The following is a 16,308-nucleotide window of genomic DNA, read 5'->3' on the forward strand; positions in this document are numbered from 1 at the left end:
CGCTCGCCTTTCTGATGATTTATTTCTGTATTTCCCTTGCCCATCTTCATTTCACCCAAAGAAAAGCCAAATGGCACCTCCTGGATGGGCTCAGAGCTGGGATAGGCTGAGGTTAGGCAGGCTCTGTCCCCAGGCTGCCTAAATGGGTTTCTAATTGCGTTAGATCTTGCTCTGAGTTAGATAAATTCGATCTGACCAGGCAGGTTGGCACCGGGCTTTGGCGGCTTCTTTGAGCATCATGCAAATTTCAGGAGGCTTCAGGGCACCTATGTGGAGTCAGCCTGCATTTTCCCTGGATTTATTCATTAAATAGTGCCTCGGGAGCTGATGTCCATTTGAGGCTGGCTGCTCTGCTATCATTATTTCGGCAGGACTTGGAGACTGGCTCTGCTGACTGCAAGGTCAGCACTCGCTAATTGTCAGCTGAGCGGCCACTCGGGAGGGGGAGCAGGTGCTTTTTTGGGATAATACCTGGGTTTGGGAGGTGAGATTCCATGGATTCCTGCGTGGTTTTCCTCTGGTTGTGGATTCTTTCTCTGGTTTGCCAACAGTGAAAGAGCTGAAGGGTTGTTGGGAACTGGGGATGGACACAGGGATTTGTGGGGGCAGACGCAGCCACCACAGGAGAGCCCGTGAGCATCACGGGCCAGAGCTGTCACCCCATGGCTGCTGTGCCCTGTGGGACCAGGGCTGTGCCGGAGGTGACCCCAGTAAAGTCAGACTGTAGGTCACAGATTTGGGCCTTTAACTGTGCTCCAGGACAGCCAAGGTTCTTTGGGAGACACCACCCTCAGGGATAGAATCTTGGGAGGGCCTGAGTGAGTGTTTTGAATAAAAGGATGGGTGTCACAGGTGTGCACAGACCACGTCCTGGCTTAGAGATGGGCCCATCCATCTCCCTCCCTTGTCCAAAGCAGGCAGAGCCCCTGGGACCTGATCCCTGCTCAGCAGCAGCCCTTCCCTCAATTCCTTCGTGTTGTGCAAACAGGGAGCAACCCTGGGAATGCAGCTGGGTCTGCTTAACCATCTGAGCACCTGGAGATGCTGGGGCAGGGCGGGGAGGGACCCTTGGGGCACACAGGACCCTCAGGCCACCAAGGGCAGGAGCAGAGGGGAACTGTAGATGCCAGGAGGTGACACCAAGTCAGGGCAGTGCTTGCCTTGTCCCTTGTCCCTGTCCCTCAGGGTGCTGCTGTCCCAGGAAACACCCTGAGCTCTTCCCATCACCTGCAGGGTGAGTGCAGAGCGAGCAGGGAGGGCTCTTGGGGGGCTTCTCCTCCAAAAATCACTGCAGTGGCTGCACAGTGTGCTGCTGGAGGGTCATAGAAAAGGATGGGAAGAGCTGTCTCAGCTTCATCTTCACCCCGGCACAACAGCAGAAGCTCCTGTGGCCCAGATGAGCTGTGAAATGGTCGGCTCAGGGATGAGCTGAGCCTGTGTCCTGTTTCCTGGAGCTTGAGCATTGCCCTGGGTGGTTTTGGCAATTCAGCTTTCCTCGAGGCCTGCCCTGGTTTCCATGGACATAATATTCCCCTCAGCCTCCTGCTCCGAGGGCTGTGCTGCACTGCACCAGAGCCCCGCTCCTCGCCAGGCAAAGCAAATAATTCCCAATCCTCCACCCGTGGAAAGCTGGCTCTGGGTCGTTCCGGGCACAGTCCCTGGGATTATCTTTGTCTCTTTCTCTCCCTGTCCAGGGATGTTGCATGGCCCCAGGTTGGTTTGTAAAGGAGAGGGGTTCATGAATCCATCTGAAGTTGAGTAACTCCGGCGCCACAATGGCCCCCTTGTCACTTATTTTGATATTCCGGGTGCTGGCTCTGACATTGCCTTTCACTCCCGGCCCTGTGAGTTGCTGCATTGTGGCAGCTCTTGGGGAAGCAGCTCCTTTGGCAGCTGCCTGAAAGGAGCTTCTGGTGTGTGGGGAGGCACAGGAGCTGCCAGAGGAGCCGCAGATCCCGCTTTGGGATCAGCAGCGAGCCGGTTAACAAGGGTTGGATTTTCCCCACTGTGCTCGGGGAGGGGGGAGCAGGGTGGCTCCCCTTCATCCCTGCCAGCAGGAAAAGGGTGCCTAGGGCAGAGTTTATGGTTTCCTTTGTGAACAATGGAATTTCTCCTGCTGCTCGGTCCCTGCCCTCTACACAGGCGGTGACGCCGTGGGTTTGTGGGGACGTGGTGATATCCCATTCCCTCCTGGCACCGCTATCACTTGGCCTGAGTTTGTTTTCCCTGGGTTTAGCAAGGACAATCAGCCTGGTGCTGGTCCTGTGGGAGCTGGAGATGTTTGAATGAGGGAAGGAAGGGGCAGGAGGGATCAGAGGGGCTGAGGAGTGTGGGGTCCCCTTAGCCCCATCCAGCATCCAGGAGTGGCAATCCTCATGGAACCATTAAGGTTGAAAAAGATCATCAAGATTTGGGATTTGGTGTCACCCAGCCCAGAGCGCTGAGTGCCACCTCCAGTCATTCCTTGAACACCTCCAGGGATGGTGATTCCACCACCCTCCTTCCAGTGCCTGACCACCCTTTCCATGAAGAAATGTCTCCCAATATAATTTTTCCTAACTTACCCTCAATGCAGAAAGAATCAGCACAGTCAGGGATTGGTGTTGGGGGTTTGGGCTGTGCAGCCAGGGCCAGGCAGGTCAGGCTCCTCACCAAATGGGGTTCCTGCTACTGCCAGACGAGCCCCAAAACTGGAGCCGTGGGTTTGAGCCTGGCTTCCCTGGTGCTGGAAAACTGAGGAAGAGCTGGAAGGGGCACAGGGAAGGGCAGGAAGGAAAGGGGACAGGGAAGAGCAGCAGAGCTGGAAGGAGCATAGGGAAGGGCAGGAGGGAAAGGAGACAGGGAAGGGCAGCAGAGCTGGCCAGACCTGCCTGGTGTCTGCAGGAGGACCTGGCAGAGCAGGATGCAGCCCGGATTTGTGGAATTGGAAAGGGGTAGAGTGAAGAGCAATTACTGCTGTTCCTTCACAACCCTGCAGGGAGGAGAAGTTCAAGGCAAAGTGAGCAGGCAGCAGAGGCAGGAGCAAAGGGAAGAGCTTTTGCAGCGAGCACATGGGCCGGGAGTTCATTGCTGCCAGAATCCACAGAGGCCGGAGCAGGCACGGGCTCAAAAAGCAGGAGAGCACTTCACAGAAGATGGGGGTCACCAGAGGGAGAGCTGCCAGTGATTCCTCCTCAGGAAAAATCCCTGAGCTGCGGCAGCACAGAACCTGCAGGATTTTCTGGGGGATGAACATCCCTATCAGAGCATCCCTGTGGGAAGAGGGGACAGGGGCTCTGTCCGTCCCTCAGATGTGGAGCTGACACAGGTGTCCCCATCAGGAATATCACAGCAAGCACTGGGGAGCTGTGAAAATGTGTTTTTTTTAATCCAAAGCCACAATTTCTCAGCTGAGAAAATAGACAGCTCTGCCCCAAATCCCATTCCAGCACAGTGGCAGCAGTTGGAGGTAGGAAACCAATAAATACTGGGGGTAAAAGGAGGGAGTTACAGCAATTAGGAGAAATGAGTCGTTCTGGAGTGTAGAAAATTAACAAGCAAAGCCAAAGACATTGGGGGAAAATCAATTATTACAAAGTCAACACAATAAGTACTTTAAAAAATGCGCTGGGAAGAGGTGGAATTCAGGAACTGTCAACTCCAAGTGGAGATTGCAGAATTGCTAATTATGGAGAAAAATGCAAAAGTATTGACTAAATAGTTGGAGCAATTTGGGCTGAGACATAACAACGTAGGATGTGGGACCTGCCCATGTGTTGGGAACCAGCAAAGGCATTCAAAATAGAGATATTTGACATAATTGGATGGAATAATTAGTACCAAAGAGTGGGAATGTCTCTGCTGCAGAGGTGCCCATGGAGCTGGGGAGCCCGGGATGGGCAGGACTGGGAGGGCAGTGATGCCATGAGCAGCTGGAGGAGCTGGCTGGGGCTGTGCAGTGCTCACTGTCCTCAGCAGCCCCAGGGAACAACTGGATTAATGGCTAAAGCAGGGAACGGCTGATGGAAATAGCACTGACGTCAGTCACTGTGCCTGATGGCAGGGGACACTGGGCACTGGCATTACGTGACAGGTCTGGCTTTTAAACCTTTCCTTAGGCATGGTCTTGGCCTCCGTGAGGAACAAGGGCTGCTCCAGGCGTTCCTGCGGGGCTGGAGAGGCAGAGCTGGTTTGTGTTGGGTACAGAGCAGCTGGAGACTGATGGATGTGCTCAGTATATCATGGGGATTTTATCATTATCATTATTATTTTGATTATTTTGCATGAACGCTGCTCTGAGGTTGGACACCAGCAGGGATTTCTCCATGGAAAGGGTGGTCAGGGATTGGGAGGAGCTGCCCAGGGAGGTTTGGAGTGCCCATCCCTGGAGGTGTCCTAGGAACACCTGGATGTGCCACTTGGTGCTCTGGGCTGGGATGGGGCACAGTTTGGGCTCAGTGACCTTGGAGGGCTTTTCCCACCTGACATTCTGGGATCCTCAGCACAGCATCGTGAGGCAGATCTGGTTTATCCAGAGCTTAGAGAACGGAAGCTTGGCTGGGATTCCTCGTGGAGCGAGGGTCTCCTGGAGCTGCTCCTCGGCAGCAGCGCCGTGCCCGCTGCCATTCACCGCCGTAATCAATGGGCTGGAAGGAAATCTGAAATCACTGCTGATAAACCTGTGGCTGCCACGGAGATTGGTGGAGTGGGAGAGGGTGCTGAGCACGGAGCAGTCATGCAGAGCAATCCAGATTGCCTGGTAAACTGGGCCCTTTTAAACAAAGTGCATTTTAACGCAGCCCGGCGTGAAGCTGTGTGCGGAGAACCAGGGAGTGCTGGCTGATGTCCTGGGAAGTGCTGACTTTAAAATGGATCCAAGGGTCACGCTGCATGAGTAGTTCAGGGTTAAGAGGCTGGCACAGACCTCAGGTGGAAAAACCTGCGAGGTTGGAGGGGCAGGAAGGCGCTGGAGGAAGCCGTGGTGAGATGGCACTTGCAAAGGTCGCCTCTGATGAGGAATAGGGAAAAACTGGGCCAAGCAAAGATGAGGGCCCCAAAACAGATTTGCTGTTTGCAGGTTGTGACTTGGACCTGCTGTGTTTGACCCCTCAAACAGGAGGCCCTGGCCTGCCTCAATTGCACTGCACAGGCAGCTCCTTGTGCAGGGGCTGCTGCCTGCTCAGAGGCTCTTTAACCTCCCCCGGAAAGGTCACACCAAACCCAATTTCTGCCAGGCGCAGACACATCGATTCCGTGCCTTTCCATGATTGCAGAGCTGGATTGTGTGGGAAGAGCTTCCCAGGCTACTCGCTGGTGGGGCTGAGCACAGAGGGAGGGGGCACTCTCCGTGCCAGTGCCCTGTGGGGCTGCAGGGGACAGGGCTTGGGAGCCCCGCAGTGAGAGGAGCCCTTTCGAGGACTGCCTGGCAGGAGGTGACATTTAGAGGAGGTTTTTTTCAGGTAAAAGCGCTGCAGTTGGGATGGAGCCCCCCGGGCAGGGGGGTGGTGGCTGTCACAGGCTGGCTTTGGGAGGTTGTTTATTCCTGTTCTCGCAGCATCCCAAGCAGCCCAGCCCGTCTGCCCGGGCTGGTGCGAGCACAGAGGGAAAACAGGAGCTCGGGATGGGCCATGGCAAGGCAGGAAGTTGGGTTCAGCAGGGTGGGCAGGGTGCAGGGGGAGGGCAGTGCCAGGCTTTACACCATCCCTGGGAGCTGGGAAGGGACTCCAGAGGGTCGTTGTCACCTGGGAAGCGCTGCCTTGTCCTCAGCTCCTCCAGAGCCCTCCGACAGGGGCTTGGCTGTGCCTTAGTGACAGGGGTTGCACCCTCTGCTCTGGCAACCCACTGGCGCGGGGTGCCTGTGCCCCATCCTGGAAGTGTCCAAGGCCAGGCTGGACAGGGCTTGGAGCCACCTGGGGTAGTGGAAGGTGCCTGCCCATGCAGGGGTGGGATGAGATCAGCCAGCTGTGATTACTCCTCACGAGGGTACAGATGTGGCAGATCCATCCCACATCTGTCATGCCAGCAGTTAATGAGAACACAGCCCAGCAATGGGCTCAGGGCACAACCCAGAGCTTTAATTTGATCCATGATCCCAGCTGAAGAGGCTGTCTGCAGTAATTCCTTTGGGAATAACACTTTCCATGACTTCATGATGCCAAATGATTTGCCTTTCATTTCCATGATTTCCATGATTCCAAATTATTTGCACCCACATTACCCAGGCAGGGATGTACCGTGCTGCACCTCCACTGTTTGCTTGCATCTCTTATGAGAAAATCAACTGAAACAGTGTCAAAAAAAAAAAAAAAAACAAACTTCCTCAAGTCGAGCTAGAACATTTACTGCTCCTCCTCCCTCCACGAGGCCTGCTGTCTTTTCAAAGGAAGGAGTTCAATGGCTTGACATGTTTGTTTGTGACAAACCTACAGTGGCTGTTACTCATTTCCTTGTTATCTTGTAGGTACTTACAAAGAGTTCTTTTATCTGCTTCAGTATTTTTCCAGGAACTGAAATTAAGCTAACTGTTTTATAATTCTCCAGCTCTTCTTTTTTCTCATCATTAAAGACAGGCGCTATTTTAGCTTGCTTCCAGTCTTCTGGAAGCTCCCTGATTCTCTACAAATTCTTCAGGAAAAAAAAAAAAAAGTCTTGGGGAAAAAAAAAAAAAGCAGCAGCCCTAACAGCTCTGAAGTTACTTAAATCAGGTCTCTAAGCATCTGTGGTGAATTTAATCAGGTCCAACCAACCTTAAAGCAGCTCATCTAAATGCTCCCTCTGTGTTCCTTCCCTCTGCTCGTCTCAATTCCTTCCCCTTCCTGGCCGGAGCTCGCTGTGTGTGGGACGCCTGATTGCCACTGATTTGTAGTAAAGACACTAGCACAAAAAAAGGTATTCAGCCTAAACCATGTGTTGGCTCCTCTCTCGCTTCATCACCTTCAGATCGCCACCAAATAATTCCTGTCTTGGGCTTCTTCCTGCCTTTCTGGTGGAGAAATATTGTGGTGGCTTTTTTTTTGCTCTCGCTGGTTGCGTTTCATTCCCTGCTCTTGCCCCTTGAACTCGTGCTGCCCTCTCCACTCCTTGGTAATCACGCCAAGGAAGGATTTGGTGGAAGGATTTGGAGCGGGATAATGATGTGGCTTAATGGCTGCTGGCAGGGAGCTGCTTGGAGCGTGAGGCAGAGCTGGGGAGGAAAAGTGTGAACTGGGGTCCTTGAAATGCTTAACGAGCACACCAAAGCAGCGCTGGTGGTGACCCTGAGTGGAGAACCCTGAGTATGGAGCTGGGGTCAGGCCAGGGGCCGGCAGGGGAGGGAGGATGTCACTGTTGCTCTGTGTTGGCAGTGATGCCATCAGAGAGGCTTTGGGGTGGCTTTGGCCATGCGAGGCTCTGGGGTTGTGCTGGGAACCTGCCGAGTGGGGACAATGATTCAGGAGGCTGTGCTGATGGGGGAACCTTTCCAGAGCTGTCCTGCCATGGGAGGGGACATCTGGGTGATGGAAGAGGCCAGGATAAAGCCATGGAGGGAGTGATGGGTTGGGGGGAGCACAGGGACCGTGCAAAGTGTGTCCCTACATGTGATGGGGAGCTCTTGGCTGGGATGGAGCCTGGTGCTGAGTCTGTCAGGAGGGCTCTGGGGGCTGAGGATGGGGTCAGGTCAGTTGTCCCTACGCTTTGCCTTCACCTGCCGGGTGGGTGATGCAACAGCTTCTCTCTTGTCTGCAGTTACCTCATCGCCGAGTGACGTTCTCTGCAGCCAGCCAGGCTCAGGACCTGCAGGACCCCTCCCAGCACAGCTACTATGACAGTGGGCTGGAGGAATCCGAGACCCCCAGCAGCAAGTCTTCATCAGGGCCCCGCATCGGGCCCCTGGCCCTGCCCGAGGACCACTACGAGCGCACCACGCCCGATGGCAGCATCGGGGAGATGGAGCACCCTGAGAATGGTACGTGCCCGCCCCTCGCGCCTGTCCCCTCCCCTGGGACCTGTCCCCGAGGCTCTTGGTCCTCCATGATCCATGTCCCCACTGTGGGTGACGTGGAGTTCGGCTGGGACACGCTTGGCTTGGTGGGCATGGGAGGATAGAGAAGAGGTGAGGCAAGAGAGCAGCAAGGAGTGGTGGGGAGGGGACAGGTGGGTGAGGGAGGGGAGGTCTGGGCAAGTTGTGGGATGGGAAGAGTCAAGGAGACAGGTGGGTGTGGCAGGAGATGGGTGTGACAGGAAGCAGGTGGGTGTGGCAGGAAGCAGGCATGGCAGGAAGCAGGTGGGTGTGGCAGGGACAGGTGGGTTTGGAATGACCAGAGAGAGAATGACCACCGGCAGGGTGGTCCGAGATGGCAGCACAGGGGTGAGCAGAGGGGCTGTATCCCAGCCCGTGGGGAGCTCGTGTGCCACACTCAGGGGTCCCATGGGTGCCCATCCCCTCCTCAGGGGGGTTGGGGTGTGCTGGAGCTCCCCAGGTGTGTTTGGGGTCAGAGCTGTGGGCAGGGGGCAGAGCAGGATTAGTGGCACAGGCTGGGCTGGGAGATCCACGGAGTGGAGGCTCATGGAGCGTGATGGTGGTGGTGGCAAACCCCAGAGCGACGTGTCCTTCACTGTGCCCCTCAGGTCACCTCCCGGTGGGGTGCAGCTCCCCCTGAGAGCCCCTGGAGGTGTCTGTGGGGTCACGGCCAGAGAGCTGCTTCCCCCTGCCCCGATGGCACCCGCGGTCGTGCTGCTTGTGCTGCCTCTGTGCTGCCCTGCCTGGCTGCAGCCCACCCCCCCCAGCTGTCTTCTCCAGCCAGCTCCCGTTGCTTCCTTGGATTTGGCTCTGGCTGTGCACATAACATCTTCGCTCCTGTACCTGCTGCCTTCTATGCTCATGTCCCCAGGGGAGGTGGCTGTGGAGGTGGCAGGGCCAAAGAAACTTCTGGGAGGGAAGAGGAGGAGGTGGCAGAGGGTTCTCCTGAAGTCTCCTCGTGTTTCTGGGAGCATCCATGACTTTGGGACAGGTGTGTGTGTGTGGTGGGAAGATGGCTGAGCGTGTGTTCAGCTGGTTTTTAGGGAACTGCAAACCTGCTGGGTCCCTGTTGTGGAAGTGGACAGGTCTAGTGGAACATCTCTTCCCAATCGCCAGGTTATTCCTGGAGTGACAGTGGAGTTCTCTGTGTTACAACCATTGGAGCAAAGCGTGGTGGAGTTCCCAAGTCCATCTGTTGCACCCTCCTGTCCACGAGTGTTGTGCAGATTATGTTCTCCCCGAAAGTGGCTGTCAGTCACCTGGGAAGAGCAGTTTGGAGCAGTTCCTGGAGCCCTGGCACAGGGTAACACTACTGGGCTTCCCTGAGTACTTGGAAGAGAGGCTGGAAGGGTGGTGAGCAAGGAGATGCCCCATGGATGGGCTGATGGATACGGCGAGGTAGTGGGAGTGATGGACCTGGAAGAGGAAAGGTTGAGCCCTGGAATGTGACAGGAGACTCGGAGATGATGAGGAAGGAGCAGGGCTAAAAGTAGAAAGAGGGAAGAGAGAGGAGCACCTGGAAGGTGGAGGGCAGAGAGGGGTGTCTTGGGATATTCCTTGGAATGTTCGTTGTGTGCCTGACGGGGATGAACGGAGCTGAGGAAGGCCAAGGGAAACTACCTGGAGCCCCCAGGAATGTCTCCCTGCCCACAGCATCATGAAGCTGCCCTATAAACCAGCTCCCTGTCCTGGCACAAGGTGCCCTGTGTGTGTTCACCTCCCAGGAGAGCAGGAATCACCCCCCGCCCAGATCCATGGATCCACAGATCCATGTGTGGTACAGACACGGTGGAGGCTCCCAGAGCATAACCACAACCCTGCCCCTCTCTCCATCCCCAGAATGTCCTGTCTTGGCTCTGTTCCCATGGCAGTGGTTGGGAATTGGGCACCAGTGGCTCCAGCATCTGTCCTGACCTGTATTGGGTGCAGAGGCCATGGCAGGTCAAGGCTCTTGGGAATCCAGCAGCATTATCCCGAGCTGTTCTTGGTGCTCTGCGGATAATCTGGCACGGCACTTCAGAGGGGACCTGAGGAGCTGGGGTCAGGGTCGTGATCCTCTAAGCAGACTGTGAGGGAACCCTGGCACTGGGACAGGTGATTGGGGGATTAGGAGGCGCTGGGGGTGTTAGATCAGCTCACCAGAGTTGTGTTTGCTCCGTCCCCTGCCTGAGGTGTGGCACATCCACGTCCATGCTTCCAACCAGACTTTGTTTGTCCAGAGGAAGATCATGACTTGTGTCCTGCAAAGCCTCTCCAGTCATGTGGGGCCATCATGACCTTTTGGGGACTGTCCCACCATGTCCTTGCCCTGGCTTCATCAGCAGCACCAGCCCCTCAAAGAGATCAGATCTTGGATTTTGGGCAGACTAAGCCGTTCTTGACCTTGTGTTAAACCGTGGAGCAGCGCTGGATCCCGCTCCCCCATCCCGCGGCACGAGCGCCAGGCTGACACGACTGTGCATTTTCTCAGCTTTCATCTGGTTATAAATATCCAACATAACAGGGCTTCCATTGCTTTCTCCAGGAGATTATCCCTGCAGCCGAACCAATCTGATAAGCAAGTATGCAAGGCTATTTATAGCTTTTCAACTGGAAGACAGATCCATGCCTTTTCTTTGTAGATGGTTCTTCACTTGATTAACACACATCTCAGTGTCCTCCTTTTTTGGACCCTTTCTGCTGTGCAGACTGCAGTAAAATGCTGTATTGCAGGGGCTGAGCCAGGCCCTTTGCAGGAGGAATTATGCTGGTTCTGGTGAAGACTTCTCCAGGAGCTTGGCACTGACGTGGCAGCTCCTCAGTCATCCCAGGCGTTTGTCATCCCTGCTATTTTCCCTCGCTGCCCACTGTTTCCTCCCCAACATTTCCCTGCGCTGTTCCCCACTTTGGTGGGGCACGCTGAGCTGAGAATGAAGCTCAGTCTCCCGCTTGGCCATCCGGTGCTTTTCCCAAAGACATCTGTTCCCCCCGGATCCCAGATTTGCTTTGGTTGGAAGGAGCCTGGGAGTGCTGGTGCTCCATGGAGGTTCTGCCCTGCTGCCATAGTGCACGCAGGGCTTGGCTAGGGGCAGTGCCAGTCACTCTCCATCAGCCATCAAGGGAATTTAACAGGATTTCGGGACTGAGTGTGAGCAATCTAGGAATTGTTACATTGAGCCTGTTTTCCCTCTGTGCCTGTGTGGTGCAAATGTGTCTGAGATGGTGATTTATTGGATGAGGCATTCCTGATTCGTGTTTTTCCACCCCCAAAATCTGTTTCATGGCTGTTATTTAAAGTGGAGACCCCATGCCATTTTTAATGCATGCAGTTACAACCCTGATCAGAGTACGGAATTAACAACACCTCATGAGCTTTCCCAACACTCTCAGTGCCGTAGGATCTGCACTTCCCAGATGTTCATGAGTTTATCTTCACAGTTCCAGGGAAGAAACTCCGCCATAGGTGGGGAATGAAATAGGAAATGGCAATTTGCATTTTTTCGAGATGGCTGCTTGCTCTGGGTAACCCTGGATGAGCTGCAGCTCCTCCCTCTGCCCTGTCGGGATCCTGGTGCTCCAGAGGCAGGAATCCAGCTGCTCCCAGCAGCCTGGAGGCTGCTGCTGAGGTATGAAGTGGGAGCAGAGCTTGGCTTTGGGACTTTGTGGCAAAGCTGGTTTCAAACCCTCCTGCCTGGCTCCTCACAGGGGCTTTGCCAAGCCCAGCATTTCCCGGAGCTGTCCCAGCCCTCCCAACCCCTCGGCACGGCGGAAGTGGATGGATGGGGGTGTCACTTCCCGGGTTTGGCTGCTGGACTCCATAAAACCCCGCCAGTCCAGGTTTTCCTTTGTTTCAGGGAAGATTTAGGGGGATGCAATGCAAAGCCAGAAAGAGCAGCTTGTCTTACCCGTGTGTGACACAGCCATGAAATCCCAGCCCATGATTTCTGCTGGGAGCATCCCTTCAGGAATTTCCCACTTTGTTACACAGTGTGTGAGACCCCACGTGAGCCCTGCCAGTGGAAGGTCCTCTCTGCTCCCAGGTTCACCAGTCTATACTTCAACTCTGCTTCAGCTCCTCCCTTTTCTTCCCTGAGTCCCACAACACCAGAATTCCCTTTCCTAGTGTGTACTCAGAGATCCCATTCAGGCAACTCAACATTTAAAGATCTCTTTGAAAGAAAACTGAGTCAAGTCCCTCCCTGTGAGCAGAGCCAAGGCAAGAGATTTTGGCAGCTGGGTCTCTCTTCCTCTCCTCCCACCCTTCCTCGCGCTCCTCCCAGCCATTGCCATCTGCTCCTGCCACCACCACAGACCTGCAGCCTCATTCCTGGGCAGCAGCAACATCTGGCACATCTTGGATGTGTGTGGTGCTTTTTGGCAACCCTTGCAGAGGCAGTCTGGGGAGAAGTTTCCCTCCTCCTCTTTGCTAACTTCTGATTATAGTTCAAGCCTTCCGTTCCTCCAGCTCATATTCCTCTCTGCATGGTCTCCAATTTGCCCACAAGCTTTTGCTGGGCTGGATGTGTCCAGGTGATGTCCCACAGCCCCCCAGCAGCACTTGGTGACATCCACAGCAGCTCCAGGTGCAGGGATGATGTGTCTGGGAGTGTTTGTGTTCACAGTGTGACCGTGGCATGGAAATGTGGCTGCACCTGGCTGTGTGTGCACCCTGCAGGGCCGTGGGATCATGGAATGGTTTGGCTTGGAAAGGACATTAGAACCCATCCAGTCCCACCCCCTGCCAGGGGCAAGGACACCTTTCCCCTATCCCAGAGTGCTCCAGCCTGGCCTTGGACACTTCCAGGGATCCAGGGGCAGCCACAGCTGCTCTGGGCACCCTGTGCCAGGGCCTGCCCACCCTCCCAGGGAACAATTCCTGCCCAATCTCCCATCCAGCCCTGCCCTCTGGCAGTGGGAAGCCATTCCCTGTGTCCTGTCCCTCCAGCCCTTGTCCCTAGTCCCTCTCCAGCTTTCCTGGAGCCCCTTCAGGCCCTGGCAGGGGCTCTGAGCTCTCTCTGGAGTTTTCTCAGTGCTGGGCACTCCCAGCTCTGAGCTCCGTTAGAAGGTGGAAGGCTCAGAGTATTCCTGAGCCAACCATCCTCTTTTCCTGCTCACCACGAGGATGGATTTGCAGCCCTGGGCAGTCACTGCCTCCTGCCTCTTCTTTAGTGCCAGTCATGAGCTGCTTTTTAAGGTTCTCACTGCGATTGTTGTTCAATTCCTCCCAGCCAACAGATGGGACAAAAAAATTACATTCTGTCTCCTTCCCTGGCAGAGACTCCTCTAGATCTTAAAACCTATTCTCTTTTTCCTACATTGTCTTTAAATGTCCCTTTTGTCTTGCAGAAAAGAGTTCCAGGCACATTTGCAGTCTGTGGAGTTGTTTTTTGTTTGTTTGTTTCAAATGTACCATGCAGCACTTCTGCTTTATTGCAGAGGCAGAGGAATGCTTTGGAGTGGGCTTTGTCTGGGATGTGGGATTCCAGCTAGATCCATGCCATTCTTGGTCTTTGCTGACTGGGATCCAGCAGGTCACACATCTGCCCAGCTGAGCTGAGGTCTGGCAGCTGCTTGGACTCCTCTCTAGCATAGACATTGTGGGTTTGGGGTTTTTGTAACTGATCGTCAGCCCTTTTTAACACTTCAGGGCTGGAATTCCTTTTGTCCTGCAGTAGCTCCCACTCCTGGCTGCATTTAGGGTGTCCACATTCTTTGTGACCACGTTCTCCTCCTCATCTGCCTCTGGAAATTCTCTCTGGGTCCCTCAGTGATCCTCAGCACCTGCATTTCTTCAGAAATTGGGATCTTCTCTCCTTTCCACACTTAAAGTTGGTTCATCCACAAAACTTGCTCCTGATTTGCTTAATCACTGCTGGGAAACGATTTTTATCAGGACAGACAACATCCAGCAGATTGCAAATGGCCCTGGATTACCCCATCCCGGTTTCAACATTTCTGCCTGAGCTGTAATTCCAGCCCTATTTCCTTATTTTCCATGTTTTCCAGCAGCCGTGTCTGGGCAAACTCTTACGCCAGAGCTGCCCAGGGCAGGGCAGTTGTCCTGCCACGCCAGCCAGGTCACCTTCCTTAATTGTCCCCAGGAGCCCGGGGTAAACAGGGGACGGCTGCTCCCCTGCCCCAGGAACAAGCACATTGCTCCCAGCTCCAGAGAGTGCCTTTAATCCTCTCAAGACCTTCTAAGAAGGCTGCTCCTCGCTTCAGACAGTGTCCAAAATAGCCGTTATAATGTATCTGCCTCTCTTGCCTCACAGGATTATGTGGTAGCGCACACAGAAGGTTGTTCTCTAGGTTTCCAAAGATCCTTGGCGGATCCTGGACATCTTTAGAGGAGTTATTTGAAGAACCCAAATTTCCCTGTTGGATTCTGGTTGTTTTTTTCCCCCTTTCTGTCCCTGAGCCCACGTGGTGTGATTGTGAAAGGTCCAGGCAGTGCAGTCACTCAGAGTCAACGCCCAAGAGACAAAAACTCCGTATTTCAGTGGGAAGGTGCCTTCTCTCGGAGAACATCTAGGTCCCCGTGGTTCTGTGTGTACCTGCTCTATTCAGGATTGGATTTGGGGAGTTTTCTGCTGGTTTTTGCAATCCTGGGCTGGGATCTCTTTCATTCCCTCTTGCTGTCTGTGGCCAGCCGGTGGAAATCCGCCAACGCCCTCTCGCTTGTGGTATGTCCTTCACATTCATCCTGCCCTGAATTTACTGGGTGGAGAGAATTCTATCCTTTTTCCTGATCTTCATTCCTCTTTCCCTCTGGAAGCGCTCCACAGGATAGTGCTGTCCCTGTGCATGGTGAGTGCACAGCTCGGGGAGCTGACCCTGCCCTCGCTGTGCAATCCTGCAGAGCCCCCGGGCCTGGGGAACACGCTGGGAGCTGCTGACCCCAAACTCACCCCGCTCCTTGGAACCACTCTTGGGCTCGGGCAGCTCCATGGCAAACTTTGAGACTTTCCTTAGGGGAATCAGCTACAAACAGATGGGAATATGGAAGTTTTTAGCTAGGAATTATAAATGAGCTCCTTGAGGGAAGGCAAATTCTGCTGTCCCAGGGAAGGGAATATTTCCCATCTCCCTGACAAGGGAGGCCCAGCTGTGTCATGGAACTCCTCCAGTCCAAGGCAGGAACATTTTCCATCACATTCTACCTCAGCAGGCCTGGGAAAGGGTTCTCACCTGGCAGAACACGACCCCAGTGACATTAAAACAGGGAACCCAACCCACACAGGACTTGGCATTTTCCTTTTCCCTGGCAATGGTTGCAAATTCTGATGCAAATGCCCATGCAAATGGTCGTGCACAGCTATTCTTATCTCTGGGCCAAATCTCAACATCCCTTCTTTGGTAGAAAGTCGATTTCCCAAAAATAGTTTACATCAGCCTCCAACTATTCATGGCTTCAGCTCGAGTTCGTTAAACCCAGTTCCAGGAAGAGTTTTCCGAATTAGATCCGCAATGGGAACGGGAGGGTGGGTCCCGTCTTTGCTTGTCCCACGTTCCTCTCCAGGGACGACATTTCCTCGGACTGAGGGGTTGGGTGAAGCTGCTTCAGGCTCTTCTTTTGTGTTTCCCAGCTCATTTTAAAATACACACTTGAACTTGGGACCCACTGCAGTTCTTTTGGACAGGTGGGGGACAGCCAGGAGTGGAAATGATGATTTCTCTTGAGCCACAACACTGTGTGTTTTGGGAGCAGAATAGGAAGGTCCCTCTTCTCCCTCTGGGTTGGCTCACCCCTGTTCCTGTGCCATCCTGCTGTCCCAGCACAGCTCCATGGCCAACTGGACAGGGGAGTGACCAGGCTGAGGTTTTGCTGGGTCACATTTTTTGGCCATTTTTGCTCTCCAGACAGAGCAGTTTTCCCACCCTGCCTGCTCCGTGGCTCCACAAAGAGCTGAACTTGCAGGAAGCCGGGATTCTGCAGGAGGCAGGGATTCTGAGCTTGGCATTCAGCTTTAGAACACGTCTAAACCAGAAAAAGCCACCGAGTGTAAAAGCAACAGACAGGCAGGATCCCTCAGCAGCCCCAGACTATTTGTTGTTTTCAAAGACCTGCTTCCTTAGAAAGCTCCTTTTGAAGTAATTTGACGTGCCATTTCCAGCTCCTGTGTGATCTACCGCAGTTATTCCCCCTTTATCTGCCTCCCAATGCTCGGGAATGTCTCCATAAACCTGCCTGCCTCTGCCCGTGCAAGGGACCTGCATTAGTGTGGGATTTAAACTTAATGCCAGAGGAGCTTACAAAGTCTCCCATTTGAGCTTGCTGTGGACTCCACACCGCAGTTTCTTTCTCATAAAAATAGCAGGTGGCTGAGTTTGAAGGATCGGTCAGGTGTGGA

The 16,308-nt window shown here is 54.2% G+C and overlaps 1 protein-coding gene across 2 annotated transcripts in view; it reads left to right on the forward strand.

The window, feature by feature from the left end:
* The window catches only part of PCDH1 (protocadherin 1), a 53,460-nt gene that overhangs the window by 19,098 nt on the left and 18,054 nt on the right, over positions 1 to 16,308 (forward strand). For both annotated transcript variants that reach the window (XM_066197318.1, XM_066197319.1), the window contains exon 4: positions 7,705 to 7,924. In XM_066197318.1, coding sequence (XP_066053415.1) covers positions 7,705 to 7,924 — 220 coding nt within the window. The remainder of the gene's footprint in view (positions 1 to 7,704; positions 7,925 to 16,308) is intronic.

The sequence above is a fragment of the Chamaea fasciata genome, unplaced genomic scaffold (assembly GCF_029207755.1).
Source record: "Chamaea fasciata isolate MVZ Bird 193981 ecotype frontalis unplaced genomic scaffold, bChaFas1.0.hap1 SCAF_15, whole genome shotgun sequence".
Lineage (NCBI taxonomy): Eukaryota > Metazoa > Chordata > Aves > Passeriformes > Sylviidae > Chamaea > Chamaea fasciata.